Consider the following 25,812-nt stretch of genomic DNA (forward strand, 5'->3'; position numbering starts at 1 on the left):
CATTTTGGGCCCCCTGTAAGAGCTTGATGAAATATTCAGCGTAGGTCTATAAAGAAGCTATTTAGGTTAATAATTCAGGAGTCCATAAGAGTTAAGTGATGTTATACAACAAACTGGAGACAGGGAGAGAATACCTCGCTCTCACCTGTAATTCCCTTAGGAACAGTGCTTTTACCCCAGAGATTCAAAAAAGAGATACTACTGTGCTGTATAAGACATCGGGGACTTCCACAGCATTGGGACTAGAAGACAGTGCAATACTGAGGAAGCCCTAAAGATTACATTAACCCATACACGTAGATGATCAACCATCTTAAACGATTTAAATACATAGGAAATGATAGAGCACTCAAATGCTGCACGTCTTAAATCAAATGTTATTGGTCACACACATATTTAGCAGACGTTATTGTGAGTTTAGCAAAATGCTTGTGTAAATTATGGCCCTATCCTGACGGACCAATATTTAGAACTGGGCTGGGTGCTATGAATTGGTGTGTGTGTTTTTAAGCAGTGTGCGTCTGTGTGTGTGTGTGTGACCATCCGGTTGCCGTACCTGCTGTCGTGGGTGTAGATCTGGGGTGGGGGGGCTGGGGTCTGTGTGATGGGGCTCTGGTGGGTCAGGGAGCTGGGCTGGGTGACTGCAGGGCTGGGCTGGGTGACTGCAGGGCTGGGCTGGGTGACAGCAGGGCTGGGCTGGCCCACGGCGGGACTGGGCTGGGCCTGAGGACTGTGCTGCTGGGTCACTGCTGGGCTCTGCTTCTCTGAGCTAGGGGCTGACGGGCTCAGCTCTGAAACACAGACAGACAGAAGTGTCAGACACAGTGACAGATAGATACACACCACAGCATAGACTATGCTAGACAGAGCCACATTACAATAATACACGGTCCATCTGCTTCAAAGAACTGTCAGCACAATGCTCTGTGTGTAATCTACAGTAGATGCTCGTCATACCAGAAACACCCATGAAGTATTAGAAGATGGTGACAGAAACAGACATATCACTCGCTGATCCACGCAAATAGTGCCTTAGCCAGAGAGAGAACAACCACCTTTAAAAAAGGATGTAAAACGGTCCGTACAGTAAGACAACGTGCTGCATTTAAGACGACAATCAGTTTTAACAACAGTCCCTGAAAGTCCCCCCACATCTACAGTATAGATTTCTCTGCTGACCCCTTGGTCCCCACATTATCTCCAGTCTACTGACCGTTGTTCCCTCGTCTCACTCACCTTCCTGTGGTATGATCCGGAGGGTGACGCTGAGGCCGGCGTCCTTGATGAGCTTAACGATGTCGGCATGGGGCATGTTGATGATGGACTGGCTGTTCACCGCCAGGATGCGGTCACCCACCTTCAGTTTGCCACAGCGGTCCGCCGGGCTGCCGTCGATGATACGCCCAATCTTATGGGGCACGCCTGGGATGGGAGGAGAGGAGGAGGACAACACACACAGAGTGAGAGACACAGATATGGTTAGTTGAGGATGAGTCTGAGTTCAGGCTAATCTTACTGGTTGGCTGCTTTCTTTCCAGCTCTCCCTCTCTTCTTTCTATCTATGTTGCTCGCTCTTTTCACATTTCTCTCGCCCCCTCTCAGCTTATGTAAGACAGCTGGCTGTATGCACGGTGAGTGTGGGCAGGGCACTAGAAGGCGACGCGGCGTACTGGAGCCTAGCTACCTCAGATCTGAGGGACTGGTACAGTCAGGAAACCATTTGGAATTGAGATGGGTTAGATGGTTAGAGGAGGAGTACATGATTCAAAAATAGAGGTGTTACATTTTTTCTATAGTTGTGACCTCTTCCTCTCAGCAATTTCTGTCAAAATGGATTTGGTTATCTCTGCTTGGAACAACTGTATCTGCTGGAGTAAAATGCTCAAGAGCATAATAATATGCTAAGCCTTCCCTTTTAAAAGGTGAAACTGCCATAAGGCAGTACATTGTAATGTAAACAACCCATGGACACGCAATAACACACACACACTCACTCACGTACACACACACGTACACACACACACACACACACACGTACACACACTCACTCACACACACTCACGTACACACACACACACACAGAGCAGCACTCACTGATGGCGGCGGTGGTCTCGGGCCGGTTGAGCGAGCTGATGATGACGAATCCAAACCCTTCGCTCTCCTTGCGGTGGATAATGACGTCACTCGGTGGCTGCTGCACGCTGGAGGTCGGCTCGCCATCTGTGGTGCTACCTGTACCCATGGCGTCAGTGGTTGGGGCTGCGTTGTTGCCAGGATAGGTGACATTGGTGAAGTCGCTGCGTGGGGAACTGTGCTGGGTGGACACAGAGCCGGGGCTGCGGCCGTTCTCTGGACACGGCTCTCCTGTGAGGGGGAACAGAGAGCTGAGTTTACCTGCTCTGCTCTCCACCACACCACACTGCAGCCCAGCAGCACAGCAGCACAGCAGCACAGCAGCACAGCAGCACAGCAGCAGCAGCACAGCAGCACAGCAGCACAGCAGCACAGCACTCATCAATGGACAAAGACTGGCCCTGTCTGGACTGGCTATCAGATCAGAGAAAGGTCATGGTTTCTCTCACACCTCATCGGCTGTATTGTTGCATCCAAAGATATTTTTAATCCAAAACAAAACCTCCATTGAAGATATCTGTAGATACAATCGCTAAGAACTAAGATTCCCTCAAAACCAAGATGTCATGTTAGAGCTCATTACATCTCCTTCAGTGATCAAGGTTGAACTGAAGACAGTGAGACCTCTGGGAGACACAGAGTCTTGACACCTCCAAAAGTGTTACTTTGAATCAAACGTTTGAGGGATGAAAGGCAAGACCACGGACGACACGGATGAGTCAGACAACCTTTCATGACTGGAGACGGAAGGAGAAGAGGGAGACAGAGGAGGGGAGACGGGATCTCACCAGGTTGGCTGTGCTCTCCTCCCCAGGCACCAAAGGCAGCCGGAGCGTAAGCTGACATAAGGGAATGGGGAGATCTGAGTGTAGAGGGCTGCTACACTCATCACACAGCATGTTCTTGCAGCTCTACAATTCAAGGTACAATACAACAGCCGGAATCCACATAAGGCCAGAGAAAGGAAGACTATCAGGCCTTCTTGGAGTAGGATGAATTTGACCCTAGAGGATGATCTAAGGTCAGAGTTCCGTTTTCCTCCCTAATGATTAGGATTAGGAGTTTTCAGGAAACTGATCCTAGATCTGTCCCCTCCCATCCTCTCACCTGGGCCCTGTAGCCTCCTTCTGATGGTGAGGTTGACCTGTCCATTGCGGGCGGCGCCGTGCATCAGGTCGATGACGTAGCGGTGGGGCTTCCCTGCCACCGGGATCCCGTCCACGAAGATGAGCTCATCGCCTGGCCGCAGGCGCCCGTCTCTGTCCGCAGGGCTCTTCTCTATGATGGCCCCAATCAGAATCTGTTTATGGGAAAAAGACCAATCAGAACGCATGGAGAGCTAGGGGTAGGGGTTAAAAAGTCGGTTGACCAATCAGAGGGCTGGATTCATAAAAGGACTACATTGAAGTGATATGTAACCATGGTCAAGTGGACAAGAAACATGCAGTGAGTAACTGTATGTGAAATTACATGTATAAGTGGTTATGTTAGCGGTGCTTATGAATAGACACTCTACAGACAATTAACCAGTAACCATCCACAGCAGCATCACCAGTCTCTCAGTCAGTCAGGGTTCAGGGTTAGATATGTATGTAGTGGGTTAGAGAGGAGAAAATGACAGGGTTCCACGCCCATCTCATACGAGCCTTCTCACGAGTGTCCGGACTCACAGGCTGTCCCGCCTCATCTCCCCCAAGGATGCGGAAGCCGAAGCCGGACTTCTGCCTCCTCAGGTGGACCTCCACCTCCTGGTACTCTGCCCCTGGGGTCAAGGAACAGACAATACCTGTGACACGGGTTGACCTTGGAGTGCCCTCAGTCTAATGTCTAGTTTACGTGGAGCCAGAGGATTGTGGATCACACATTGTGGAAGTTAACACATGAAATGAAAGGCACTGTTATTTCTGTGTTTTATATAATATTGTACAACAGCTGATGGAACTAACACTAAAAGTGTGAAAATGTTTTATCAGTGTTATTTCCTGGTAGTTGCTTGTTGAAAAGAATCTACACAGGACCCTAATCAGCAGGTTTGCATGGGCGGGAGTTCCGGCTTTCCATGGGGACATCAATGCAGTAAATTGGTTAATAGACCAATAACAAAGAGAGTTCCAAACATCTCTGCCAATAACAGCTAGTTTTCAGTTTCCCCCTCCACACTCAAACCAGACAGTTCTTGCTAAATTCCTGCTTGAGAATGTTTCTTGGGCTAAAAAGCCAATTTTGCCAATTTTAATGGAAATCTGTTACAGTAAGGCACTTATTTGTTACCCAGAAATGATTTGATACTGATATAAAATGACTGCATTGGGCCTTTAATGCATTGCAAATTAAATGTTTAATAAAAAAATAAAAACATTTAGAATAATCCCTATTTCTCCCTGTGGGGAGTCTTCTTCAGGGCCACTGTACATACCAGAGTGGTCCACAGAGAAGGTGGTCCGCGGCAGGCCTGGCTCTGTGTGGGGGAGGGAGATTGAGGGAGCACCCATAAACAATAATACAACACACACATTGTCTTACAACTATCTCACTCAGAGCAGACTACTAAAAAGACTGAGACTAGAGCAAGACAGAAAAAAACTTGCCTCAGCACATTGTCTGCACAGAGTTCCTACATCATCCATTCCACTGTGGAAAAGATGTGCTTAGGGCATGTAATACAGCTATCGTTTTATTTACAGTATGTGTTAGGGGAGCAGAAACTCATCTGCAATCAGGCCTTTACTGGAAAGCAGAATTATTTGCGGCATAGTGATATTCATTACCCTGAAAACCCTTTCCTATGAAATGAAGTAGAGCGGGTCAAAGTGACTGTGATGAGAAATGGGCTCTATTTACAGCAGGTTTAATCACGGAGACCAGTGTCCGCTGGGATGCCGGAGGAATTCATTGAGGAAACAAAGATGGCGGATGACACATAAGGAGACTGACTGACACAAGTCTTACCACGGAACCCATATACAGTGTTTTAAGTTTATAATAAATAAGATTGCTGGAAAAAATACTCATCGATGTTGGCAGAAGATAAGGACAGAATGACCTTGCTGGCTAGAGGTTGATTTTGGTATATTCCAGACTGTGTTGCAGTTTACATAAAGTACACAATTCATAAATCTCCATCTAACTCCAGCTCTCTCACATGTAATGGGGTCTCTTGGTTCCCTACTAGAATAAAAGCATCTAATTACAGATGTAGGATCTTAATTTGATCACTCTTTTGTTACTGAGAATTTTCCTACACAGCAGGAAATATAAACGTGTAGTGTAATAAGGCTTTAAAAGGCTTCTAAAGTGTGTAATATATATTATCAACTCCTACATTTTTTCCATTAATTATAAGCCATTTCCTGTTGCGGCATGATTATTTTCCAGCTGTAGAAAACCTTATCAACATTCAGTGGAAGCTACACTGACTTGTCTATGGTTGTGGGGTATGGGTGCATTTTCTTCTCTAACAGCCTGTATTGGTCTCCAGGCTATATTGGGACCAGTCCTAGTTAGATAAGGTTACTGAAAAATACCAATGTTCATGACCTACAACTCCCACACCACTGAGGGAAACAAGTAAAGTGTTCCTAAATGTTGCCCTGTGCCTCAACCCTGTTAACCTGACTGACCAACAGTCTGCACGTGTAGCCTAGCAGCGAACAGCACTTTGGGGGCATGTTACATGGAGGGGACAGATACTTAACACTAAACTGAACACGGGACTAAAGGAGAGAAAGAAATTATGGAAGAGCGAGAAACAAAGAGAGAAGAGAGTGAGACAGAGAGAGAGGAGAGAGAGAGACGGAGAGAGAGAGAGAGAGAGAGACAGAGAGAGAGAGAGGGAGAGAGAGAGAAAGAGACAGAGAGAGAGAGAGGGAGAGAGAGAGAAAGAGAGAGAGACAGAAGGAGAGAAGAGAGTGAGACGAAGAGAGACAGTGACAGAGGAGAGAGCGACAGACAGACAGACAGACAGACAGACAGACAGACAGACAGACAGACAGACAGACAGACAGACAGACAGACAGGGAGACAGACAGGGAGACAGACAGGGAGACAGACAGGGAGACAGAGAGACAGAGAGACAGATATAGAGCGAGAGAGAGACAGACAAAGATAGAGAGAGAGACAGAGAGACAGAGAGACAGATATAGAGCGAGAGAGAGACAGACAGAGATAGAGAGAGAGACAGACTGATATAGAGACACAGGGAGAGAGAGAGAGAAATGCAGATAGAAAGAGAGAGAGCTGGAGAGAGGGAGAGGAAAGCTACAGAAAAAGAGAGAGAGAGAAAGGAAAGCAACAGAGGAAGATTGACCGAGACGCTGGGAGGCTTTGACGTGGAGTTCTTCCGACAGCCCTGTCCTCTTTAATAAAGGTTGTGTTGCATAAGCGTGCACACAGCTTGTCTCTCTCCTCACCTACGACTGACTCAGGCCCACAGAGATTCTACCATAGAGAGGAGCAGAGCATTATCATGTCTACCGGCTAGAGCCTTGCATGTCAATCATGAAGCCTCTATGGTACATCAACCTGAACGGACTTAACAGAAACTAGCACTGTCACTAGCACTGGTCAAAAGGATGAGTGCACTTTATGTTCAGAATCATACAGTAGATATGACTACTGATGTCAAAAACCAATGGTATACTGTCGTACAAATCCTCCTACAGGGCATATCTTGGAAACACAGTTAAAAGCTTGGCCGTACACTCAATGAACTGAAAGGAAATCCCTACGCTTCTACCCCTGACAGGATCTTTAATGGCTAAAATATAATTGTTGGCTCCTAAAGTTTATAGCGGTCTAGGAAGACAGGTTGTTGGCTGAGATGTTCCTGAAAAAAAGCTAATTTGACTATACACTCTGGCAGAACATCAACTGGAGGCAGAGATCTGCGAGATATTCAGAGATTCCCCTAACGAAGGAGTCTAGGCCAAGTACAAATGTATCAACATCAAGTCATCTGTCAGCACTAAGACAAAAGTATAAACTCTTAAACCATTGTCATACTCCATCATATTTACAGAACCCAGACAACCCAAACTATGTCCCTATAGGAACAGAACCCAGACAACCCAAACTATGTCCCTATAGGAACAGAACCCAGACTATGTCCCTATAGGAACAGAACCCAGACTATGTCCCTATAGGAACAGAACCCAAACTATGTCCCTATAGGAACAGAACCCAGACAACCCAGACTATGTCCCTATAGGAACAGAACCCAGACAACCCAAACTATGTCCCTATAGGAACAGAACCCAGACAACCCAGACTATGTCCCTATAGGAACAGAACCCAGACAACCCAAACTATGTCCCTATAGGAACAGAACCCAGACAACCCAGACTATGTCCCTATAGGAACAGAACCCAGACTATGTCCCTATAGGAACATAACCCAGACTATGTCCCTATAGGAACAGAACCCAGACAACCCAGACTATGTCCCTATAGGAACAGAACCCAGACAACCCAGACTATGTCCCTATAGGAACAGAACCCAGACTATGTCCCTATAGGAACAGAACAGGTGGAGCTGAGGCCATTGTTATATTGCACTATGGAGCCCTGACTACTGTGTATCTTCATAGGTCCACCTGTTCAGAAGAACATTAACTCCTGGAACCCCAGACAGATATGATGGGGCTGTTGTTGTTGTTGTTGTTGTTGTTGTTGTTGTTGTACTAGTGTGTTTCCAGTACTTACGCCTACTACTCTCATAGATAGCCCTGGACTTCTCATAGAGGTCATAGGGGTCGGGCCTGCTCAGATCAAAGCCCTCGGGGAGGGCAGAGTCTGGGACTGAGGCCCTGTGGAGGTGGCGGGTCAGGAAGGGGGCGTTGTGGGGGACAACAGGGGCAGACAGACTGGTCTGGGGGCTGCCCTGACCCCCTCCCTGGCCTTGGGCCGCGTCCCACTGCTCCAACACCTGTAAACACATCAGACATCAGGGCATTGGTTCAGTCTCCACCACCCCTACCCTGGTTCTCAGCCGGTCCTCACTCACTGACATCCCTAACGGATGCAAGGGGACGCTGTCCTGGTACTCTAACAACTTCCTCTTAGACGAACCAAATGAGGTGAGAGCAGGTAGCAAGCTATTCATAGTATACAGGTGGGGATAGAGGCCTTCATGGACGTCATCGACTTCATTGACCTCTGTCATTCACTACAGCAGTCTAATATTAGTGGGAGTAGTAATGCAGCAAAGCAACATGAGCACCAGCCGGCGGCGACTAATTAAAAGCAACAAAGATGAAGAGAGGAGAGGTGAAGAAACGTTTTAAAGGAAATAAAAGATGCCAAGGCATATTAAAGCAGGTCCGGAAAAGCAGTGTGTTAATTATGCAGAAGGAGAGAGAGCACAGGCACACCAGTTCAGGGCTGCTGGGAGGAAGAGGGAGGCAGGCGGAGAGCATATTAAACATGGCAGTGTGCCACTGTCGTCGTCGGAAGACGGCAAATGGCCAAAGTGGGCACACAGAGGGTACTGGTCCAGTGTAGGGTGGCTACGGCCCAAGACATTCTATGATAGAGACTGTAGCGGATGCTAGAGGGGCATGGTGATAGGAGGAGTGCAAACACACAGCATTCATCCCCCTCAGAGAATATCTTGGATGAACCTGTGTCTCTGTGTGTGTATGTGTGTGTGTGTGTTCTGCAACTATAATGGAATGTAGATGTGGTGGATAATGTGTGGAAAACACTATTGTGGTGTCGCTAATACAATGCAGAAAAGCCAGCAGTGCTAGTGTCAAAACAGGTTTGTTTTGTCCCAATTACTCTCAGCAGTGTTGAATCCCAAACCACTCAGTGTGCGTCCAGGAGAAAAAGAGAGAAGTGGTAATTTATGCGGGCGTACAACCAAACAATGCGGCTAAATGGTTAAGTGCATAAAATATGATTTCTCTTCCAATTTGAAATAAGCACCACATTAATTATTCGAAGTGATACACACTATGGCCTATTTTGACAAGCTGAGCTGCTTTCTTGTGTTGCATAAATGTCAGTTGTCTTTAGAAAACAGAGTGGTGTTGATGAGATAGTGAAGATGACACATTGGTATGTTAGGATGACAGTGAGAACGAGAGTTCTCTCTAGTACCACCCGATAAAATGACTCGTTTGATATCAGGAGCTGTAGAAAAAGATGCTGCCAAGGCATCTAGTTCCATCGGACCAAGGCAAAATCAAAGTGTTCCCACTCTGCTACTGATCTTCAGAATGTCTGAGTGTCTGGCCGTGTAATGGCAGGGTGACAGTGAGGCAGATCTTATTAAATCTGGACCAGACTATATCACTGTCACTTCCCCTACCTCCTCCTCCAACGTCTCTCTCTCCCTCCATCTATTATACTGTATGTAGTAAGTGAAGAATGAAGTATGGCAGTCTTTCCTAACTGGCCCTGAGAGGGATAAATAAAGATGTTTTGAATCGAATTGAATCTTTCCCCGCATTTAGTCAGTCAGTCAGGCTCTTTAAGACTGTATGACCTGTGTGTGTGTGGCTAGAGACTGCTGTTTCCTACACACAACACTCTCAGGTCTGGCCATGAACTGACTCTGCATCCACACCAATAGTACTACATACTATTGTATATTCTGTTCTTCACTCTCATGACTATATGAGAATATACTCATATATGAACAGGCTTTGTTCCAAGCTGAATTCGGAAGGCAGGCCATCATTATTACGTCTACCAACTTTGAGTCACAATTACAGAGCTACCCTAGTCTCTGTTTTTAAACTTTGCATCCATGATGGATTATTTAGGCTGGGATTCTTTGGGCTATGGAAATCGTCTTGGAACTAATGATATCCAATTAAACCTGGGCTGAACTCTGAACTCTGTGTTGGGGGCGGTTGGCAGCTGCTGTTGCTCTGAAGCCTGTTCTGCCTCTTCTCCACCACAGCTGCATGTGTGGAGAGGAACAAACACACGCTAGGGGAGCGAGAGAGAGAGAGAGAGAGAGAGAGAGTGGCTTCGGCTGGACTGCCTGCCTGCCTGCCTCCATAGCTATTTTCCCAGGCACTTCTTCACCGGGAGCTCAGATTCAGAATTACCATTAATCTGTTGGAAACTGAGAGATTCCACAAAGAGGAGAACAGAAATGAGCTACAATGAGGAAAAATTCACGTGAGGGCTTGAGAGAGCTGCTGACACGCAGGGATAACACAAAGACTGCTTCTTCTGAGTCCATGGATGTGTGGAATGTTATGATCTGTCGCCGGAGACTCCACAAATGAGCTGGGGTTAGTAGCTGGTTAGCTATATCAGAGCCAAACTAGAACATGAAGTAGCATGAAATGGGATGCACACACACACACACACACACACACACACACACACACACACACACACACACACACACACACACCTTGTTTCTTGGCAATACACCATGTCTAACTCAACTCAGAGAGTGCTCTGAGAGGCATTGTTGCAGCTCTTCCTTCTTTGGACGACAAGTGTTTATTGAGTGTTTGGGGACAGAGTCCACACAGACACAGACAGAGACAGACAGACAGACAGACAGATAAACAGTCTAAGAGGTCTCAGACATCTTGAAAGTTTTAGCTTTCAACATGTTAGTACAATCTGTCTAGACAAAAACTAAAAATACAACATGTGTATATTTTGTCTGACATATATGACATCTGAGAAAACATAGATATGACAAAAGATGATCAGGAAAGATGGCTAAGTTAGTAGCAGATCAATAGCAGCCTGGAGATGAAGGAAGAAGGGAAGAATGGATGATCATTTCTCGGTATGACTGTTAGAAAAGGGTTCTCTCACTCTCTCTATCAGGGATACAGAGGAGCTGAGAGAAGGATGGAATGTTGAGGGGACCATGCCAACCCAGAGTCTGGACCATAGATATAGCATTACTAGAAGAGCATCTGGTCTAGCAGTTTTCATAGACGTAGACTGTCATGTGCATAGACATACACCACATAGAATGACCATCAAGATTTATTTAGATCATGGCCCATCTGGCTCGCGGTATGACGAGTCTAGTAATTCTATATCTATGAGTGGGCCACTTAACCCTTTCCTCTGCATGTGACGGCAAGAGGAAGGGTCCAACTCAAGGCCAGGATACAGCAGCAGCCGAGACACGACAACAGCACTACAGTTAGTATAAGGGAAGGGAATAGAATAGAGTAGTCATTCTCAGCTAAACAGCAGCAAGACTGCATCCAAAGTTCAGAAGATATAGATTTAAGGTTATGTAGTAAAGTCAATCAGAGCAGCTCCAACATATATGCACAGTGCAGCCATTTTGTTAACTAAATGAGTCAATTAGAATTAATGGGAGAGCTGAGGCTCGGAAGACAATGCATTTTACCTGTTTAGGGGTCTTCCAAGGTGAATAGTGACCTGCAATAGTGAGAAAACAACAATGTTTAGCCTAGAGAGTAGTGGCAGCCATTACATTAGGTCTGAGCTGGTCTGTCTGTGTCTGAGGGCTACTCCATGAACTAAGGAAAGATAACAAAACTTATATGGAGTAAAACATTAAGAAACCAATGGAAAGATGACAGATTTACACTAAAAGCAATGAGAGGGCTGCAAAATAATCCCACCCCAAGTGGTGCGATGCAATGTCCTTGAGAAGCAGATTCTTGAAGCACCAGAAAGACAATGGGTCAGAGAGGATCTTACAGTAACGTTGGTCTCCAAGCCAAGGGGAAGTTGAAAACTGCCACCACCACAGTACAACACATTAAGAACACCTGCTCTTTCCATGACATAGACTGACCAGGTGAATCCAGGTGAAAGCTATGATCCCTATTTGATGCCACTTGTTAAATCCACTTCAATCAGTGTAGATGAAGGGGAGGAGACAGGTTTAAGAAGGATTTTTAAGTCTTGAGACAACTGAGATATGGATGGTGTTAAGTGTGCCATTCAGACGGTGAATGGGCAAGACACAAAACGTTTTGAACAGGGTATGGTAGTAGGTGCCAGGTGCACTGGTTTGTGTCAAGAACTGAAACACTGCTGGGTTTTTCACGCTCAACAGTATCTCGTGTGTATCAAGAATGGTCCACCACCCAAAGGACATCCAGCCAACTTGACACAACTGTGGCAAGAATTGGAGTCAACGTGGGCCAGCATCCCTGTGGAACGCTTTCGACACCTTGTAGAGTCCATGCTCCGATGAATTGAGGCTGTTCTGAGGGCAAAAGGGGATGCAACTCAATGTTAGGAAGGTGTTCCTAATGTTTTGTATACTCAGTGTATATATATATATACACATTACCGTATGTGTTGCTAAATCATCCCAAATAATTGATCGGGGATCATATTGGGGAAGCCTTTGCCCGTATTTGGATAAACATCCAGGCTTGATCTTATAACAAAATTCTCTGTCATTTAATTTGCCTTACAGGGACAACGCTTGGGAAAAACACCAGAGGTGACGGTCTGATAAAGAATCAAATGGGATTCTCACAGAAGTAGAATAGGTCATAACCTTAGAAAACCCTAAACGCTCCCCTGACTCTAAAGTTGGATTGAACTGATGAGAATGATTCGATAGGTGATGAGGCTTCACCATTCAACACAGGAGGGACTATTTTCCACTGACAAATATAACCTACACAGTAAGTTTCCATGTTAGACTGGCAGATTTGATACAATACAAGATATACACTAGAGCCGTGGTATTCAAACTGTTTCAGCGGGGACCCCATGATTTGAGCCAAAATTTCCGGGGACCCCATTTTTTCCCTGAAGAATTTCTCGCAACCCCTCGCAACTTTGAAATCGGTACATTTTGATATTTACATCAACAAATAACCTTCAATGCATTACATTTTCTTCTCTTATCAAAATGAAAAGAAACCAATTAATACATTTTCTCAATAAAATTATGTTTCTCAAAAACGTTTGTATATTGTACCATCTGTCCTCAAATGTTTGGTTCCAAAAATAATTATAAATATATTTTTATTTTGCAACCCCTACTGAAGTTCCCCTGACCCCGAATCTCACTGCACTACAGTGTACAGAGCCGTGTAGGTCCTGTAATTGTGTGAGTTTAGCAAGTCATTGCATGCACTTAATTACATCATTTGCTAGCAGTAGCATGGACCTCTGCCTTGGATTGAATCATTCAGGGAACTGTAGTCTCAATAGTCACAGCATGTGTGTGGGATGAGGACATATCACAACACTACTGTGTTTGGACCACACACTGCCAGGCCAGAGGGCTCCAACTATTTCTCGGGTAAATATTCATATTCCAGTTAAAGATCTCCACTTCTAATATATCAACATGGATTGTGACTTTCGTTAATTGATTGAAGGCGTACCAGAGGCGCTGTGTGAATGTGCAAAGTTTTGGGATGATTTTGGCCGGAGGGTAGTGTGAATGAGTTGGCTGTGTTAGGGGTAGGTCATGTGTTTTCAATGGGGAAACAGAACCCCCTCCCCTGATCACTAACATAAAGCCATCTGTAAGCTGTAAATAATGAGGTGGAAGCTCCACCACTACACTTATATCTGTCCAGATCCTTCAGATCTGCAAACACCGAAGGGGAAGGGAGAGTCCTTACCCACCACCACTGTCATCTAAAAAGGCCCAGCCAACATTTACTTAGCAAATGACAACATTCCACAATCTACTTCAGCCTAGAACACATGATCACAACAAACAGAGTGTAACAGAATGCAGGAATTCCAGCGGTACTCACCACCGCCAGTGTTCACGCTCAGAGCTATGCAACGCAAGGCAGCAGTCTCACATCAAAAGACCCAGCTTCGTAATATATACGGCCCAAACTATTCACTCCACATCGGCCCCCCGGAGAAACAGGGAGCAACGTAAAAAACAACAAACAAACAACAGACTGTCTGTCTTCTCAATTCAATTTTCAGCCCCTCCAGGAACAGAACGTTGTGGATGCAAATCGTCGAGGATGGAATTAGCGAGTGGCTGCCTGCGTTACATGCCAGAAGGCTTCCGGGCGCTAGTCTCTTTTTAAGGGCGCAATCACACCGTAAACATGCCCTCCATCACCAACGAGTGGCACAGCAGAAATGGGAAGTGATCAACAAAAGAGAGGGAGTGTAGAGGAGGGAGGACGGCAGAGAGATGCAGCGACAGAGAAGACACGTTTGCAAACTATCATTCTCTCTCAGTGAGTCATCAATCTCACTGGAGCTTGCCTTGCACAGATCCACGGCTAGAATAAAGATTTTTATAGATGGGGGGGAAATTACAGCAGCTTATCAGGAAGGACTTTAACAATTCTCAAATCCAATTAATTTTTTGGACAGCTCTATCAGCACAGGCACAACATCTATAAAGATGATAAAGAATCCACATTACTGGGTGACACATGAGAGAGCGTTCAGACGGCAGGCCTGTTTTTTAATGAAAACTGACTCTCTTCACTTTCTCAAAACAAGGTCAATCATTACGAGTGCTCTTAGGATGACCTGCTATCAACCAGCATTACTTCAAGACAGAACAACCTGTGTTCCCTGGGAAAGGCAGAGCTACACCCATCATGGAGGGTACTCCACAGGGTAAATCCATTCATTAACTCAGGCATAGGTGTTTGGTTAGACAGAGATGTCAGCGATGCCCTTTCCTATGGTAGATCAGCACTGAGATGTATTGAGTGACAGACTATTGCCTCTGTTCCTGTGAGACGCCATAGCAGAGAACATTACTGAGTCAAATATGTTCTAATACCTGAGCTGCATTTCATTTAGTTTGCCTGGTACAGTAGAACCAATTTTATGGTTCATATAGTGCAGGGATCTGAGCTAGCACTACATCTGCAAGTTAACCATGACAGGTCATGTTATCATTAGCCTACAGTACTCATAGTATGTAACACTTGCAATGATGACATTCCACCTGGAGATCTGAAAGAGTAGAGGTGTCTGAAGTGAATCATTTGTCACAGAGCAATGGGACAGGACCATGTTAGAGCAGCGGGACAGGACCATGTAAGAGCATTGGGACAAGACCATGTAAGAGAAGTGGGACAGGACCATGTAAGAGCACTGGGACAGGACCATGTAGGAGCATTGGGAAAGGACCATATAAGAGCAGTGGGACAGGACCATGTAAGAGCACTGGGACAGGACCATGTAAGAGCACTGGGACAGGACCATGTAAGAGCAGTGGGACAGGACCATGTAAGAGCAGTGGGACAGGACCATGTAAGAGCAGCGGGACAGGACCATGTAAGAGCAGCGGGACAAGACCATGTTAGAGCAGCGGGACAGGACCATGTTAGAGCATTGGGACAGGACCATGTAAGAGCATTGGGACAGGACCATGTAAGAGCAGTGGGACAGGACCATGTAAGAGTATTGGGACAGGACCATGTTAGAGCATTGGGACAGGACCTTGTAAGAGCAGTGGGCCAGGATCATGGAAGAGCAGTGGGACAGGACCATGTTAGAGCAGTGGGACAGGACCATGTTAGAGCAGTGGGACAGGACCATGTTAGAGCAGCGGGACAGGACCATGTTAGAGCATTGGGACAGGACCATGTAAGACCATTGGGACAGGACCATGTAAGAGCAGTGGGACAGGACCATGTAAGAGCATTGGGACAGGACCATGTTAGAGCATTGGGACAGGACCTTGTAAGAGCAGTGGGACAGGATCATGTAAGAGCAGTGGGACAGGACCATGTAAGAGCATTGGGACAGGACCATGTAAGAGCATTGGGACAGCACCATGTAAGAGCAGTGGGACAGGACCATGTAAGAGCAGCGGGACAGGACCATGTAAGAGCAGCGGGACAAGACCATGTTAGAGCAGCGGGACAGGACCATGTTAGAGCATTGGGACAGGACCATGTAAGAGCATTGGGACAGGACCATGTAAGAGCAGTGGGACAGGACCATGTAAGAGCAGTGGGACAGGACCATGTAAGAGCATTGGGACAGGACCATGTTAGAGCATTGGGACAGGACCTTGTAAGAGCAGTGGGCCAGGATCATGGAAGAGCAGTGGGACAGGACCATGTTAGAGCAGTGGGACAGGACCATGTTAGAGCAGTGGGACAGGACCATGTTAGAGCAGCGGGACAGGACCATGTTAGAGCATTGGGACTGGACCATGTAAGAGCATTGGGACAGGACCATGTAAGAGCAGTGGGACAGGACCATGTAAGAGCATTGGGACAGGACCATGTTAGAGCATTGGGACAGGACCATGTTAGAGCATTGGGACAGGACCATGTAAGAGCAGTGGGACAGGACCATGTAAGAGCATTGGGACAGGACCATGTAAGAGCAGTGGGACAGGACCATGTAAGAGCATTGGGACAGGACCATGTTAGAGCATTGGGACAGGACCTTGTAAGAGCAGTGGGACAGGATCATGTAAGAGCAGTGGGACAGGACCATGTAAGAGCATTGGGACAGGACCATGTAAGAGCATTGGGACAGGACCATGTAAGAGCAGTGGGACAGGACCATGTAGGAGCATTGGGACAGGACCATGTAAGAGCAGTGGGACAGGACCATGTAAGAGCAGTGGGACAGGACCATGTTAGAGCAGTGGGACAGGACCATGTTAGAGCAGTGGGACAGGACCATGTTAGAGCAGTGCGACAGGACCATGTTAGAGCATTGGGACAGGACCATGTAAGAGCAGTGGGACAGGACCATGTAAGAGCAGTGGGACAGGACCATGTTAGAGCAGTGGGACAGGACCATGTTAGAGCAGTGCGACAGGACCATGTTAGAGCAGTGGGACAGGACCATGTTAGAGCAGCGGGACAGGACCACCAGTTTTACGGTGACTCTTCTGCTCCAATGAGACCATGCTGACCCACTGCAGTCTCCTGTGGCAACTAATCGATGACCTCGGTGGAGCACTGAACAACTGGGCCTGCCCATGGTCCTAATGCCCCTCAGGATATCAGGTAGTGTATACTGTATTAAGGAAGGGATATTGAATTTGGGGGCTTGAGGGCTGAAGTACTGCTGACTTTCTTTTCTACCTTGATTAATTGATTGGCTGGCTGAGGTTTGAATCACTTCCTGATTAGAAGAAAAATGATAAATAGCTCTGATGTAAAGTGTGACTGTCAGTGAGAGTGAGAGGGCTGACATATTTTCTGTCTACGGCGAAAGAGCTGTATGCTAAATGAATCAGTAACATACTAATGGGACTTAGTGCTGCCCCCGTACAGTTAATGAGTTGATTGAATCAGAGCCATACGAGACCCTATGTAGATGTAGGTATTTCCAACATGACACACCTGCACACGCGTACACACATGCATGTGCACACACACAGATACACTGCACGCACACACACACACACACACACACACACACACACACACACACACACACACACACACACACTCACAACAGTGAAGAGCACAATAATATCACACCTCCAGGCTAACAGCAGGCCATGTCATTATTTAAATGAGATTTGGATAACACTACGATTTGATGGAATCTTGCATAGCTTATGAATATACATAAAGCCCACAGGGACGGTTAGCTACTTTAAATAATATCTGCCGCATGAAAATTGATTTTGTTGCATGCTGGTTCCATGTTCACTCACGTGTTCAATACCAACACGCATCTAGCTGAGGAACAGTAGAAATGATGTGCAGAGAGAAAACTCCATGCTTCAATCCACATTACAGCTCACAACAACACAATCATTTCTTTATCCCTACTACTCGTATAATACAATCACACTTTAATCGCACACTTTAAACACATTCCAAATAAAAGGGCCTAGTTTCGTCAGTGGAGCCATTGAGCCGATCCAGGTTAAGCACCCTACTTAGACTCCCAACACACTTTTGTGAAGCCTTAACCCCTGACTCAATGAAAGTGATCTTAGCACCACTCAACCCTAGTAAATGTGTTTAACCTCTTCTAGCCCCGCTGGGATCTGACCTGGCTGCTCACCTATAAGCCATTTTAATGTCTCTCCCACCTCCCTCTCTCTTCCTGTTCCTATCTCTGATTGGCCAAGGATTCCTGCAGCGGCACAGGGCAGTTCTAGATTGGCTCATGTCTGCATGGTGCATGTTGGTGGAGACAGAGCTGTGAACATGGCTGTTGCTGTTCAGCACTGTGCTGGTCTGGCAGGCAGCCTGCTCTAGCGCCTCTTACTGTTAGCCAATGAATCACTGTCTGGCTGTGTGCTGAATAATAGACTTTCCATCCCTCCCTTCTCTCGATCTCTCCCTCTCTATCTCTTTGTTGTGATAGTCATCTCTGGTTCAGCCCGGAGGAAGAAATAGCCACCTTAAAGAGCATTAGGAGGGAACAGGAGGGAACAGGACAGGCCAAGTGAGCAAGAAAGACTAGAGTGACTAACACACTGGCAGCATCCATCAAGAGAAAACCTCAGTGAGAGAGTGTACTCGACCAGCAAACAGCTATTGACCATGTATGTATGTGTACTGTGTATACATATGGATTTCTGCTGGTGGGTTAGCATGGGTGGGCAAACGCATGTGAACTTCACAATCCTGCCACGTCGAGGCACACTAAACGGACATGTCTGAAATCCTCCAATTAGTGTTGCGGTGAAGGCAGCTTGGGTAATGGCGTAGATGGGCCTTAACGAGGGTGTCTGCAGCACACTCGCTAATTAGTGGTGCTGATGAGAGGCACGGCGGCTATTTGTATTGGCAGAAACAGGCCGGGAGTCAGCGGGGAGTTGAAGGGATGGCTGAATATCATAACTTTATTAGGAGAGCAGGACCGTTTAAAAGTGATCCCGCGTAATTCACTGGATGTTAGGGATGGTAAGTGAGTCCGTCTCTGATCCATGGAGGAGAGAGTAAACGGTGTGGACCTCCTCCATTCCTGACGATGAGCATTATGGGAATTGATACCAGTACAAGTGAAGACATACACATGGATGCACACACACACACACACACACACACACACACACACACACAGAAAAAAAACACACGCTCACGCACACACATTCACATCGCAAGCTGAAGTGACGGCACTGATAACATCAATTCAGCTGTCATAAGGTAGTTATGAAGTAGCAAACCATGCAGCAATAATGAACAACTATATGACATGAACAGCAGAAAGCTATGGGCTAGAGGCACGGTGTAAACACAGACATTACATCCACAGTGTATGTACAGCTAATATATGTGTTTCTGCTACCATTTAGCAATGATGATCACTAACGCCACTTCAAATACTCTAATATTTGTGGAGACATGGTGTAAAAAAAAAGACACATTCAATTAAGTCTTCACACAGTGCCAGTGGTTGCAACTTTCACGGCAACGCTCATCCGTCGAGTACTGGTGACCATGACAACGTGCACCCGGGCTACATCATAAACAAACGCACGCACGCAATCGCACACACGCACACACACAGAGTGCTGGGCCCTCTCTGAAATCATACATCTCAATAGTCAATAGCTTTCAGAGATAAGGGCTCTCCCTCTTCATAGTTAAGGAGGCCTGTGGCCATCCCCAGACAGACAGAGCTGCTGTGGGGTAAGTCGGCTCCCACTGATCACTTAGGATCTCACTAACGCTGTCTCTGCCTTTAATGGAGGGGTTGGCACGGCAACCTGCCACAAAAGAGCCACAACAGCGCCGCGAGGCTCTACACGGACAAGAAATCATGAGTGTGTGTGTAAAAGAGATGAGCATTTAATAATAAGGCTGTCACAGCTTCCCCCTCTAGTGACAGAGGGTGTCAGTACTAAATACATCCACCAGATGGTGCTGTCTCAGTGTGTTGTGAGGCTGGGGGGTGGTAGACTGTAGACACGTCTGGAGCCGTCTGCCTGTCATTAGATGAGCCGCATGGCAGTGCTAGCCACACATCCATCTGGCCCCCCCCCCCCCCCCCCACCACACACACACACACACACACACACACACACACACACACGCCACACACACTGCTGCACAACGGACAGAGCCAATGCATAATCAACTTAGTTAGCTAGTCCTCCCTCTGCTCTCTCTCTCTCAGTTTGAGAGTGTTTACCAAATATATGAGCTGTGTGTATGTGTGTGTGTCTGTGTGTATGTGCCATGACACAAACAAGGCATTTGAGAGTCAATGAGAAGAGAGGACATGTTTGCTAGTTGAATGTAATGTGGTGACAGACAGACATTGGTGGTCACCTCTTTGCTCTCTCTCTGGGCAGTGAGTTGAGTGGAGGCACAGGTCCTCAAGGACCGAGACAGGGGCCATTTTAATTAGAATGTATGGCCTGGGTCCAGTTCCCTGACAGCCCAGCCAAATCGCTGGGCATTAAGAGCTGGAACATCATTACAATGGAATGGTGACAGTTTTATTAGGGCCGTAATGGCCTGGCTAAACGCTGAAAGCTCTCATCCCTGATTGGATTGAAGGGATGGAAAGATATTTTTTCTGTTTTCACCCGAAGCAACAGAAGTTAAGATCTGGGAGCTGGAAGGGAGCGTGAGCTATTGCCTACAGGGGTTGAGGTCATTTCCATTCCAATTCAGTTCAAGTTAGGACATGAGGTGAATTGAAATTCCAATTCAATCACTGAAAAAATCCTAATGGAAGAAAAATGTGTTTGTGACTGAATCTCCAGCCAATGTGGTATGGGTGGAGGGGAGGGCTAATAATTTCTGTTTCCCCACTGCAGACGGCCATGTTTGAAACAGACTGAATCGTGTCAAGTGACTACTATGACCTTTCACCCTCACAGGGTGAGTCTGTCACAAGATGTCCGACAAGTAGACATTCCAGCGTGGCGTTCTGCCTCAGGGTGGTGTCGTGGAGGAGCTAAATGGTGCTAAGTGGGTTTGATGTAATGTGACTAAATCTACATCAGTTAGCTAGCTGCTTCATGGGCCAGCAGGCAGCGCTTCCAGGAGAGCGCTCTCCTTTGACCTTCCAGCTCTGCTCGACCGCCAGGGTCCGACTACCACACAGATGGGAGGCTCTTTGTGTGTGTGTGTGTGTGTGTGTGTGTGTGTGTGTGTGTGTGTGTGTGTGTGTGTGTGTGTGTGTGGGGGGGTGTGTGTGGGTGTGTGTGGGTGTGTGGGCATCCCTCATGAGACAAAATCGACTTAACCCTCCTAGCACCCAATCTCTTTCTCCACTTCCTGCCAGCCTAATAAAGAAAGAAATGTGCAACTGACAGTAAATCAATTCCCAAAATGACATTGACCTTTCTCTGTAAGTTAGTCACCATGGAGCTATCTGCCTGGCTCTCTGACTATTAGTCTTCTACCAGTTGATCAACAACAGGGTGTGTGCGTGCGTAGCACTAGTGTAATGGCTGAGTCATTGTGGGGCATAATTGCAATCATTGACTCCACACTTCAATAGGGTAGGAGGATTAATGGGAGCTTCCTGATCACAGCAGGCTTAACTACAACTCATGTCCTGCTATCTATTAACCTCTACAGTGGATGGGATCACTCTCTCTCTCCCCTGAATGATACAAAACGATACTGACATCACATTAAACAAGGTCCATCAAGTAGAGGTTTTCTACCTTATATTAGAAAGTGAGATTTTTCTGACTTTGACCAGTGACATTGAGATCCTTATATAATTTTAACAGATTTCCTACCCCAATTCTAGCCCAAGTAATGTACCTGTATAAGTACAGCTTTCATATAACTGATCTATCCGATGTGATCATCTATACAATACAACACTCCAATCATCCTTGAGGAAACAAGAGGAGAATCAAAGCATGACTCAGATAAAGATGGCTAGCCTGTTAGCAGCCTGTTACATGTTGTCTGTTAGCAGGCCTTACTCTCAGACAAACAAGACGGAAATAAAAGCACTATAGCGTTAACATTCTATATCCTGCTCACGTCATCGTCTGTTTATTTCACGCTGTAATTCTCTGCACACAAAAGTCTTACATACTTTTCTAAAAGAAAGGTCGCAGAGCAAATAGAAAACAGACACCTTGGAAATGAGTCAGCGTTTTTATCAAGCAGGAAATTCAATCAATAAAATCTCCACCTCCTAGAAATACAAGTGGATGGGATCACTCCCCTCTCTCCTCCATGAGATCGCTCTTTCTCCCCTGAATGATACAAAACCATACTGATATCACATTAAACAAGGTCCATCAAGTAGAGGTTTGCAACCTTAGAGAAGAAAGTCCGATTTTTCTGACTTGAATAGGTGACCACGGTGATATTGGGTTCCATATAAAATCTTAAAAGGTGCAATATGCAGAAATCGCTCCACCATTTCCTGATTGCAAAAATTCTATTAATTCGCCTTATTTCAGTTGATGTGACAAAACAAACAGTCATTGTGTAGCGAATCATTGTACCATCTAAACCGCTATGAAATATATTTTCCATAACCAAAAATATAGTATTTTCAGCTGTTTAAAGCTGGTGTACAAAACCAAAAGTAAAAGACACAAAAGCAAAACTTAAGAACAGGAAGCATAGAAATAGCGCACATAGAACAGATCTACACTTTATAGCTGTTCGAATACTCATACTAACCACACTAAGCGTACTATTTGTGACGTGAATTGAGTATATAGTATGCTTATTGGTCATAGTATGGATATAGTTAGTATGCCAAAAGTTCCCGGATGTCGTACTACATTCTCCAAAATATGAAGTATACACGCAGAGGACACTATTTCCGTACTTTAGGACCCATAATGCAATTCTTCGGGAAATGGGCGTGGCTTCACATCGTTTTCAGATTTGAAGAAAATGCCGGAAAATATGCAGCCGAAGTACAACGAGAGTGGATACAAATTCATTGCTTTAACTAATTATGACAAATGTTAAGAAAATGTTGACCAATGTAATAAAGTAATGACTTTTCAAATAAGTTACCTTACACGTTATGTTGGCTGACAATTTGTTAGCTACACTGTCATTACGAACCCCATAGCATATCATTACAGCAGTATGTACCGGTATGTTGTTAGCTAGCTACCTAACGTTAGTTGGCTACTTATACATCAAACTCGCCAGTATATTAACTATAGGCTATCTAACTAACTACCCAACGCTTACTGACTTGATTATTCCCGTCATTCTTAGCTTAGCTAAATGGTATAGTCATTGTGCGTTCTCAATGGATATTCGGGTGCTTTCGTAAATTCGCTCTGGCCATCTACTCCGATTTGCAGAATAATGAATTAACGAGCGCTCAACATCCATTGAATATGGCCGGTGTCAGTAAACCTCAGGAAAAAAACGGTATTAAAATGTTGCCAGCACCAACGCTCTGGATAACATGAAAACTGCCTAACCAGCTCTGCTAGGTCAAGTAAAATGGTCAGAGTGGTCTCATTTGTGTCTGGAAGTAGCTAGAAAGCTAGCCAACGTTAGCTTGGGTGCTTGACTGCCGTTGTAAGGTCAGAACACTCAAATCAACCCTACTCCTCGGCCAGAGCGTCCAGTGTGCGCTCCGAGAGCGAAACGCTCTGATTTACAAACGGACTATCTGACAATGCTCGGAATTTACAAGCGCACTCTGGCACTCCAGTTTGAATTTAAGAACACACCCGAAGTCGTAAAATGTCTAACTAGTCATGTGTTATGCTAACTAGCTAGCAAGAGGTTGCATAGCAACAGCATCAACTTCCGGTAGACAGGCGAAGAGCTGGTATGCTCAACTGAAAGGATACGGTTCGTTTACAGTATACTAAAATTAACTTATAGTATGTAGTATATACACTCACTAAGTATGTAGTATATAGTATGTTAGTAAGGGTATTCGAACACAGCTTATATCTTGCTCACATCACCGTCTTTTTATTTTGGCTGTAATTTTCTGCACACAAAAGTCTAGACTCTGCACACATATTCAACTTTTATAAAAGAAAGGTTGCAGTACAAATAGAAAAACTGAAAAACTTTTCAAATGAGTCAGCGTTTTTATCAAGCAGGAAATGTAATAAAAAAAATCTATTTTCGGATGCCAAAGAAAGAGCGCAAGCTAAATACGCACAACATGAGTCCTTCAGAGTAAACGGAAGGTAAGCACTTTTTCTCCCCAGTAAGTAAAGTAAAGTAGAGTAAAGATCCTGTGAGAGTAGCTATGTTGTCAGTCAAACACGGCCGTACTGTATAATGGGTTTCTGTGGTCTTAGGACAGGACACACACAGACAGGACACACACACACTCACCTGGACCAGGTCACCAGGAAAAAAGAGAGAGAAATAGAGAGTAAAAGTAGGAGAAAGAGAAAGACAGCATGAGAGAGCAAGATATACAGAGAAAGAGAGAGAGAATGATATAATATCGATAGAAGAGAGAACGAGAAAGACAGAGAGAGAAAGAAAGAAAAAGACAGAGAGAGAAAGAAAGAGAAGGACAGGAAGAGAAAGCGAGAGAGAGAGAGAGAGAGAGATGGGTATATGAAGAAGCTCTTCTAAATGGAGAGAAAGACAGGAAGTAGCCAGCCGGTTATCGAGGCCCCAGGCATATTCTTACCTCCTCCACCCCTCTGGATGACCAGGCTGGTCTCAGCCCCGACGGCACACTCCTTGAGCAGCTCCACCACCTGGGTGTGACTGAGGCCCTGCACTCCCTGCTGGTTGATGTCTATGATCAGGTCCCCCTCACACAGACCAGGACACCCCTGGGGCTCCAGAACCTGCTTCACCCTCTGGCCCGTGGAGCTGTCTGCGATGGTGAACCCGAACCCTTCCGCCCCCTTCACCATGGTCAGCGTCAGCAGCTCCGCCTGCGTCGCCCCTGATGACGCCATGGACACCGAGTCCTCGCCGTGCGGCCCGCCGGGCGTCAGGGAGGAGCCGTCCAGGTGGGTGTCGCCGGGGTGCGGCGGCGGAGGGGGTTGATGGTGATGGTGGGCGTTGAGATGTTGGTCACCGTGCTCCTGGACGAAGCGTGCCGTGCGAGAGATGTAGTCCATGTAGCTGTCGTAGTTGGAGCGTCCGTTGACCAGGAGGGGGCGCTGCTCCATCAGGCCCAGGGGGGAGAGGAGGGTGGTGGTGGTGCCGGCGCTGGCGCCCGGGTCCTCGGGGTCGTAGGGCAGCTGGTAGCCACGGCACAGCACCAGGGTTACGCTCTGCCCGATGGGCACTGACTGGAACAGCTTGACCACGTCGGCATGGGTGGTGCCCAGGACACACACGTCATTGATGTACACGATGACATCACCTGGAGGAAGGGAGACACACAGCCAATCAAGGCCAAATAGATTGCCAAAAACCAAGACCTATAGGGGGTTCAATAGGGCTTATTCAATATTGTGTAGAACAGGCATGGTTCTTTATCATGCAGAATAGGTCTTTGCCTCAGTGTCAATACGCTACATTTCTATCTAAAATGTAATCTGAACGTTGCATTCTACTGAATAGGTCCCAGCATTACTGTACCTGAATTAGACCTCAGATAATGGACAAAACCATTAGGCACAGAAATACACTAGTCAGTGAATTGTGTGGCGGACAAACAAGTGAGATTTGCCACACCTCATCACTGTACCTATCACTACACACACTCAGCTATGTAGATAACTCAACTATTTATTGACAATTAATACACAATAGCTCTTTCTCTGACAAAGTGCCATATCTTCTTCTCTGTCTCCGGTGCTGTATTCAATTTAATATTGTATTTTGTGTTCCGTCAGGTGAGATACGGCTCTATATTTCAAAAGATGTTGATTAAGTGGGAGAATCCAAGGTGGCATCCATATTTAATTTCAGTCTCACCAAAACGC

The 25,812-nt window shown here is 46.1% G+C and overlaps 1 protein-coding gene across 1 annotated transcript in view; it reads right to left on the bottom strand.

The window, feature by feature from the left end:
- LOC106609395 (membrane-associated guanylate kinase, WW and PDZ domain-containing protein 2) overlaps positions 1-25,812 on the bottom strand; it is a 75,585-nt gene that overhangs the window by 16,853 nt on the left and 32,920 nt on the right. Inside the window, exons 6-14 of the mRNA XM_045722165.2 lie at positions 24,558-25,247; positions 11,476-11,507; positions 7,833-8,055; positions 4,550-4,591; positions 3,780-3,895; positions 3,241-3,433; positions 2,095-2,364; positions 1,237-1,422; positions 557-791 (exon numbers count right to left, since the gene is read on the bottom strand). Of these exons, the coding sequence (XP_045578121.2) occupies positions 557-791; positions 1,237-1,422; positions 2,095-2,364; positions 3,241-3,433; positions 3,780-3,895; positions 4,550-4,591; positions 7,833-8,055; positions 11,476-11,507; positions 24,558-25,247 (1,987 nt within the window). The remainder of the gene's footprint in view (positions 1-556; positions 792-1,236; positions 1,423-2,094; positions 2,365-3,240; positions 3,434-3,779; positions 3,896-4,549; positions 4,592-7,832; positions 8,056-11,475; positions 11,508-24,557; positions 25,248-25,812) is intronic.

This window comes from Salmo salar, chromosome 07 (assembly GCF_965601325.2).
Source record: "Salmo salar chromosome 07, fSalSal1, whole genome shotgun sequence".
In the NCBI taxonomy this organism is placed as follows: Eukaryota; Metazoa; Chordata; class Actinopteri; order Salmoniformes; family Salmonidae; genus Salmo; species Salmo salar.